General features: G+C 23.2%; 1 protein-coding gene across 6 annotated transcripts; it reads right to left on the bottom strand.

The window, feature by feature from the left end:
• Nucleotides 1-1,960: 1,960 nt before the first annotated feature.
• LOC127242473 (acyl-CoA-binding domain-containing protein 1-like) lies at nt 1,961-8,675 on the bottom strand. Of its 6 annotated transcripts, none has more exons than XR_007836803.1 (5): nt 7,970-8,673; nt 7,769-7,859; nt 7,631-7,682; nt 2,320-2,493; nt 1,961-2,234 (listed from the first exon to the last, which is right to left on the bottom strand). XR_007836803.1 is itself a non-coding variant. In XM_051262031.1 (4 exons), exons 1-3 carry the CDS (start codon nt 8,473-8,475, stop codon nt 7,632-7,634), a joined length of 648 nt encoding a protein of 215 aa, XP_051117988.1. In that variant the 5' UTR covers nt 8,476-8,675; the 3' UTR covers nt 1,963-2,221; nt 7,631. The 6 variants fall into 6 exon arrangements, 4 of the variants coding, with proteins under 4 accessions (XP_051117988.1, XP_051117987.1, XP_051117986.1 ...); XR_007836802.1 differs by having other exon boundaries at nt 1,961-2,221; XM_051262031.1 differs by lacking the exon at nt 2,320-2,493 and having other exon boundaries at nt 1,963-2,221; nt 7,970-8,675.
• Between the last annotated feature and the right edge of the window lie 238 nt (nt 8,676-8,913).

Raw genomic sequence — 8,913 nt, 5'->3', positions numbered from 1 at the left:
ATATATAGAAAATTAATTCCTCCATTGGAAGAATAGGCTAATTTGTCTTCGAAATTTAAAAAATATTAATATTATAATAATAGTACGCAGAAAGTATGAATAAAAATGAATTAGCCAGTTAAATATTCAAGAGAGAAAAATTAATTATTTTTTTAAAAAAATTTATTATAATTGATGTATCAAATTTTATAAATATAAATTTTAATTATATAATAGATAATTTAATATATGAAATAAAATTTCTTGTTTTAAATTATATTTAAATTAAATTATAATTTATGCATAGAATTTAATACATATATTTTCAATTAAGCTAGATATTTTAAAATTCTTAAATATAATTTACAAAATTTTAAAATAAATTAGAAAATTTAATAAAAAAAATATATATTTACATTAAAATATTTTATTTGATAATTTTAACAATTTAAAAGCATTTTCAACTATATCATATTCAAACAGTTTATTTTTATTTTTACTTTTTTTTTTAAAAAAAATGCTTTTATATAAAAAAACATAATCAAATTGCTTGTTTTATTTATTTTTAAATCAATTCAAACTGACCTAAATTAATTTATATTTGTTAAATATGTTTAAATAATTATAATTTACTAAAAATAAAAATATACCAAATAAGATTAGATAGATAAAAGAACATATCAATTAGACTAAATTTGTCGAATGTAAAAAGTAATAATTATAAAATTATGTTGGAAATTTCAAAAATCCTAAACGTTGGAATAATCTAGCTGACCATATTATATATATATATATATTTTTTAAGTGATGACTATTTTCTATTTTTAATAAATTTATTCATCTTAAACATATTTAATAAATATATATTAACTTAATTAAAATCCTCAAAACTCTTTATTTCTATATTCTCAATAAAAAAAATAGTTTTATCTATATTTAAACTCTTTATTTTTTATAAAATTAATTTTATGTTAATTATAAATAAATAAGTATTTATTTATTTATTTGTATTATATAAAATTTTATTATCTACAAAATGATATTCAAAATTTATTTTATTGAGATATAATATTAAAATACTAATAATACTATTCATATTAAAAATAATAAAATAATATATAATTTATTATTAATAAATTATTAATCTACAATATCTAAAATACTAACTGAGTCATCAGAGGAGGGAGGAGGGAGTACTTAATTGCTATGATTGTTGTGCATTTTATAATTTAAAAGTTGCAATTGTATTTCATAATTACTTAAAATAAAAAAAAAAAATAAAAAAATTTATTAGGTTTGTTTTTTTTTAATATTTTAAATCAAAATTTATACTATTTATTTGTTACAATTTTTAATAAAAATAAATTATTTATTTTTTCAAAAACATAATATTAAAATATTATTTAAATAAAAAATTTAAATTAATTTCAAAACACAGCAAAACAAAAAGAGAAAATTGAAAATTGCAATATATATATCTTTGAAAGAGATAGCAAAGCAAAAGACAGTCGATTGACTTTAAAATATGGTGCATACTTTATTCATGAACAAATGGGTATTAAATAGTACATAAATGTCATAGAACGGGGAGGAATAGAAAAGCTTAAGAAATTAAGGAAATTATTTATTTGATTAATTACTTACACGCGATATTACTACGACAGTATATCATTTATATTAATATAATATAAACAGAGCGTATGCATCAATTGATTGTAGCTCAACACATACTCTTATATAATATGTGCTATAATTATGACAAACAACATATGTTTTTATTATAAACAATATATGTTGTGCATAACAAAGATATGTATTATTTTTATATTTTATGTGTGCTAATTTGAAATATCGATACAATGTCGTAACCCTTCCCTTTTATTAAAACCCATTACTTTTTCTTTTTTTTTTTTTTTTTGTTGTTGTTATATATGTGATCTACTTAATTAATTATGAATTTAATGGTCGATTTAGATCATTCTCAATATGCCCCCTTCATTTAAATTCTCATGCCTAGTTAGATTATTTGCCATGGCCATTGCTTTAACATTGTCACAAAATAATATTGTGGCTTGAGATTGCTTATGATCTAAATCACTAAAACTTCTTTAACCACCGTTAGACGTAGTCAATCAGTACATATTCTTTTGCACATGCATAGGCCGCAGATGGGAACGGTGGGCTCAAACTCGAAACTTAGCCAGACTTTGATACCATGTCGGATGCAAAATGACCGTCTCATCTGAAAGTTCAAACTGTTAGAAAACACAACTATTATTTATTTATCTGAAAACGGAGAGTCCCCAACAAAAATGTTGCATTGTAAGGTTGTGCATGAACCTTGAAATTAACCCTACTGTATATGCAAGATCCGCTCGAGTGTGCACGAGATACATGAGTCTTCCTACTAGGCTTATAACCTTCTTTGCTTCTTTCATCATGGTTTTATACTTTATTAACCGCTACCCGAAAGTGCGCATTGGGTAAATTCCGTCGAACCTAATATCCTGCAAACTAGGCCCAACAGACAAGTCACATTAAACGAACCATGTGTGGCAGGTGACCTGAGGCGTCGGGGGTTTGAACCCATGACCTCACGGTTACACGTCCAACCCCCACACCACCATGTCAAAAAAGTAACATGTTTGTTTGTGGGTTTTGGGGTTTTGGGCTTGGATTTATGAACAGTAAAAAGTTAAATTTAAATATTAGTTTGATGTGATGTTTTAAATACAAAATAAATTTATAGTATAATAAAAAAATAATTATTTAATTTGATATTTTGGAGAGAAAGAATAATCTGAATAATAAAAACCTATATTGAAATATTGTCCATTGAAATTGAACTTCTTACTCTAATAGCCTTCTTCCTTTCAAGTATATCTTTAAGAATCATTGTCGAGTGCATGTAATCGAATTCTTTGGTAAACATTGCTAAAGTACAACATTCAGCATCGTCAACAATTCCCTCTATTTGAATTGTAAAATTTTTAGGTTAAAATAATTATTTGTGTAATATAAATAAGTATTATTTTGATATTTTTAAATATAAAATTAATTTAAATTTAATATAAATATAAAAATATTAAATTTAATATGTTTTAAGGAATTTTTTGTAAAATAATAAAAAATTGAGTACCGTTACTTTATTATTATGCCTATTAGTATTTTGAATTAGGCGTTATCTTTACAATTTTAAATTAATTTTTAATGTAACTTAAAAAAAAATTTGATATTTTTATAGTTGGAAAAATTAATTAACACTGAGATTTGATTTTGAATTTTTTTTTTCTTTTTTTGCTTCAAAAAGATAAAAATAAAATTCATTATTATTATCATCAATAAGTAAGAGTAGAAAATATCAAATTTCATTGTACTGAACTTTATATATAATTTTAGCATTTTCGGAATTATATACTGAAAATATTATATACAGTTTTGATATTATATCGATAATTATTTGGTATATTGATACAAAAATAATTAATTTTTTAACATTTTCCTAAAATTATAAAATTATTTTAATTTCGGTATTTTCGGATAAAATATTATACTATGATACCTAATTGTATATTATATAAAAATATACTTGATTGTACTATATATGGTAACAAATTTTTCGGTATATTAAAAATATATATTGATATCGTACCAAAAATTCGTTATATACTGAAGTATTGAAATTTCTTTTATTTTCGATATATACTAAAAATATCAAACTATATATTGTTACCGTACGAAAAAAATTCGATATAGTTAGTTCGATATAGTTATCTAATCATACGGAAATTTTAGGTATACTGAATTTTTTTTAAATGCATGCTATTTTGATAACTCAATATTTTTTCCATCAGTAAATATGGTATACTAATCATATATCATATATTTATATATATATAGCACAAGGCACTTTAATTCGTGCACTCTCATAATTTTGGAATTTTTTTTTAAATAATAAGTTTGGATAATTAGTTAAAATTTTGTTAGGATTACAACTAATCTAACCAAATTCAGATTTATCGAGATAATAAATAACAAAAATATGTATAAAATTAGGGTTTTGTATTTCTATATATACCTAAGAGATTAAGCCAAAATCGTCCTAACAAAAATTATTATGAGATTCTCGTCCAACACTGCACAGTTTCGTAAAAACGGTGATCCCACTTCATTGACCGTCGGATCAATCAGAAATTTTCAAAAGTGTTCGTAATTCGTTACTTTTTCAAATGTTTGGATTATTGATTGGATACATATAGTTCGACCAAAATGACAAAGTTTTCAGGTTTGTTTTTTATCTTTATTTTTCTTAAATATTTGGTTTTTGTTGGTTGATTTAATGATGATTGAGCATTTTATATGTATTCTTAAATATTCTTATATTTTATATATTAACGCCTAATTTTTTATTTTTTTAACTGGAAGTTTTCACGTAATTATTTTTTTTTTGTATTTTACTATACGCATATAATTTGTTATCGTCCAAAAGAAGTGAATAATTTTCCACGTGTAAACTATCATTATCTCTTTTATATATGTATATAATTTTTTATCCTTCTTTAGTGAAAATTTTATAATAAATTTGTTTTGTTTGACTTATAAATTTTAAATTATACAAAATTGTTCACTAATTAATTTTTTAATCCATACTATATATATATATATAAAATCTCAAAAAAAAAAAAGAAAGAAAAAAAGAAAAAAAAGTAGAAAAAAAAATCAAGTATAGTATTTTTTTGTCTTTTTATTTATTTATTTTATTTTATTATGTATAATAATATTATTAAATTAATTTTAATTTTTTTTTAGTAATCGATTCTTTTTTATTCTTATTATATTTATTTACAAATTTATTTAGTTTCGAGTAATTCTAATACTTCATTGTTATTGTATACATATTTTTCATTTTTATTATGTATGTACTTACTATTTTATTTAGTTTCTAAAAATAATATTCTAATACTCAATTATTATTGTATATAGATTTTTTAAAATTATCTATTGTGTTATTCTTATTTTCTACTAATAATTGATTTGATTTCAATTATTATATTATGCATATTTTTCAATATTTTAAATTATATTTAAATTTATAATGTCTATTATTCTTATTTTCTAATAATAAAATATATTTCATTCTTATTGAATATTTATTTTTTCTAATTGATTTGATTTCAATTATTATATTATAGTATATTTTTCAATATTTTAGATTAAGTTTAAATTTGTAATTTTCTAATTTGAAAGAATATTTATAAAAATCATAAAGAAAATTATGGTAACTTTTAATATATATATATAAATATTTTTTTAGTTATTACTTTTATTCTTATTATCTATGTATGTTTTAATTATACATTGTATTATTTTTATTTGCTACTAATCAATTTTTTATTCATTATTATTTAATTAATTTGGTTTTGAATATTTTATTAAAATATTTTTTTCCTAATTTATAAAATTACTATATTTTAATTTTAGTACTTTCATTTTTATTTTGTATGTATGTTTTTATTTGTTTTTTGTTATTTTTATTTTTTACTAATCAATTCTTATTTATTTTTATTCTATACTTATTTTTTCTAATTAATTTGGTTTAGAATATTATTATTTTAATAAGTTCTTTTTTTGTTGAAAATTAAAATTATATTCAAATTTCGAGTCTTTTGTTTTTATCTAATATGATTTTTTAATAAATAGTTTTAATCGAACTTATATTTTACTTTACTTTTAAGAATGGATTTTGTAATTTATAATTTTTATTATTTAATAATCTGCAATATTTATTTTTACTTTTTTTAGTCTATTTGTTTTTGTTTTTTATTTTTTGTTTTTTTTTATCAATAATATGAATTTATTTCAAAATTTATTGTAATATTTCATTTAATAACATTGTAAATAAATATTTTAAATCTAACTTAAGTTTGAACATTGTTTTCAACTGAATCCTAACTAACAACAAACTTATTTCAAATTTATTTTAATTTTTAATTTAAGAGTGATTATGAATAATTATTTTTTATTTCTATTATGTTTTGGTTTAAATTGAAGTATATATTTATGAAATTTTAATTCACTTACTTAATATTCTTTATTTGGTTTTAGTTACAGTATTTTTATTTATAATTTATTTTTTAGATAAATTAATTTTGTTATCTTTATACAAAGTTTTATTGTCAAAATAAAATTTATTATTTAAAATATAAAATTAAATTAATATCACAATTTCTATAATTACCCGCCATAGGCTAGTTTAATAGTACAGTATGATATTATTACTTTATATTGATTTGACCAAATCAACATCTTAACCGCCGCTATAATATATTCAATATTAAAAAGTTAGGATAAAAAAAAATTAATTTCAATATTTTATTAAATAAAAAATATTTAAAACAATATATTGTATTATAATTATTAAATCAACTAATCAAATTAATTAACTATATAATGTAATATTTCATAAACTTATGTTGCTCAAAAGAAATAGATTAAACAACTATCAATATGTATTATTTAGTCTTAATTAGCAAATACTCAGCAATTTTTATACAATACAATTGTTAGTGGTGTGCATTCAGTCTTCAGTTCAAACTGACCCAAAGTTTCAATAATGATCGGTTTTCAATATATAAAAATTGAAATTGAAATCGAACCAAAGTTTTTCGAAATCAAATAAAACAAACCAAACTAGTTCAGTTCGGTTTAAAACAGAGTAAACCGAACTTTTATTTATTCATATATATTTTCAATATACAATCAAAATTATAATATATATTATTTATTAAAATCTAATCTTTTTATTATTTTTAAAAGTTAAGATTTTTTTCAATTAACCAAAATTAAAAGTTGAAAATCATAACCAAATCGAAATAGAAATTTATGAATTTGATTTTGTAGTGAACCAAATCAATTAATCGATTTTTTCAATTTGATCCGACCAATGCTCACTCCTAATAGTTATACCAATACCAAATTTAGTACTAAATTACACAAAGTCCTTCGTAACAAATGATATATATATATATACATACAGGGTGGATGCGAATTTGGTCAAATTTAGTCTTATATAGAAATATCTATTGTACGGTTTATATTATATTGTATAAATATATTTATTAAACCGAAATTAATGATATAATATAGCTGTGAAATTATATTATATACTGTTAGAATATGCCTAATCATGCACTGCTTTGATAAAATGTATTAATTTGATCAAATAAGTATTATATTGATTTGACTCGATCAACATGAAAATTAATTTCTTTTTTATATATACTTTACTCCAAATTACAAGTGCTTCATTAAATATAACACAATGTCGAATGGGAAGTTAATTAAACAATACAATAAAACAAATTTTCTAATAAAGAGATCTATACCTAAATTCCTATCCAATAATAATCATGCATAAATTTTCTTATCAATAAATCCAAACAAAAAAAAGCAAAATTAAGAAAAAAAAAAAAAAAAAAAAAAAGGAAATTTAGAGTTCTTTAAACATCCAATTTGCAAAAACAAAAAACCTTCGTAACCCCCAAATTGATGCACGATTACGACATACTAAAGCAACTTTTTTCGACCAAAACTATGATCAAACATCTTCAATGTACGAAAAAAATATACATTAACAAAAGGGCCTTTTTACCTCAACTTACGCCTCCGAAAGCTCGAGCAGAAGCTGCCTCGCCGACTTCTTCCTATTCATAAACAACGATATTCAACCAAGTTAAAATCCAATGAACTTTCGGATTCTTTCAAACAAAAATGAATAAATCGATCAAACCTTCCATTGAGGAATTGCTTCGGACAGAGTTTCAATGTACTTCTCCATCGCGCCTTCCCGGCTCATGTCGCCGAGCCTCTGCCATGCTTTCCTGACATTGCACAAAACTCAAAACTCAAAGCTCATTCATCAATCAACATAACAAATTAAACAATGCATTCGATTGGTAATTTCGGATCATCAATGGCGTCGATGAATTACCATTTGGAACGAGCGTTGAGGTTCAATGCCATAGGCTGTGATCCATGGCAGGGACCTTGAAGAGCAACTTGTTGAAGGGCGTAGAGGTCCATATCCATGGCGGATGATAATCGATGATCGCCATTGCTGTTGCAGTTCACAAACGCCATTGCCTTTCCAAATATCTGCTCCAATTCAGTACTCTCTATCCCTTCCCAATCATCCCCAATTTCCCCTTCTTCTTCACTGCGAAACCCTAATTTCGCGCAACCGCCCCTGTTTTCAGTAGAATCTCCCCTTTTTACTGCTTCTTCTTCTTCTTCGACTTTTTCTGCAACCACAGTTTTTTCATCGAATTTCTGAAAATCTCCATGTCCGGCGGTGACTTCTTTTCCAATTTCCGATTCAATTTCGCCGGGCACGCAGCATTTGCTGCGGTTTTGTACGGAATCTAAGTGATCGAGAATGAGGAAAACCAAAACAGAGGAAGCTACAACGCAGATCAGGAAGATCTCAACGACATCCATATCTGATGAAGAATGGATCAAAGAGGAATGTGCGTAGTCCCACAGTGGACGAATTGATTAAAGTATTTATGAAGAGGGAGAATAGGAATTTTGGTAGGGGATATTCGCAGCGAAATTAATGGGATGAAGAAGAAGAGAAGGACCCACACGTAACGAATTCTATCCAAGTCCAAAAAAAACTTATCCATTAATCAAACCTTAATCTGCATGACCAGAGATGACGAATGATAATGAAAAACCCTAATTGCAAAATTCATAACCAATTGGAACGATGATGATGCCGCAAGGAACTCAAAATTGGGGCTGGGCAGTTATGCTGACGGGCAAACCCAATATGGACCGGGCAGACCAATAATAAATTTTTATAATTTATTAAATGTTAGATTATCAAATATAATATATTTATATATTTGTAATTTGATGAATTAGTAGTATTTT

This window comes from Andrographis paniculata, unplaced genomic scaffold (assembly GCF_009805555.1).
Source record: "Andrographis paniculata isolate CXL003 unplaced genomic scaffold, ASM980555v1 Contig86END, whole genome shotgun sequence".
In the NCBI taxonomy this organism is placed as follows: Eukaryota; Viridiplantae; Streptophyta; class Magnoliopsida; order Lamiales; family Acanthaceae; genus Andrographis; species Andrographis paniculata.
Note: the sequence above shows the minus strand (reverse complement) of the source record. Positions and strands in the feature narration are given on the sequence as shown.

Bases quoted from the DNA above. Each gene is read 5' to 3' on its own strand.
- LOC127242473 (XM_051262031.1), bottom strand. From the start codon at position 8,475: ATGGATGTCGTTGAGATCTTCCTGATCTGCGTTGTAGCTTCCTCTGTT. The intron at 7,860-7,969 runs GTAATTCATCGA...GTGCAATGTCAG, and splicing joins CTCAACGCTCGTTCCAAATG to GAAAGCATGGCAGAGGCTCG. The intron at 7,683-7,768 runs GTTTGATCGATT...GTTTATGAATAG, and splicing joins AAGCAATTCCTCAATGGAAG to GAAGAAGTCGGCGAGGCAGC.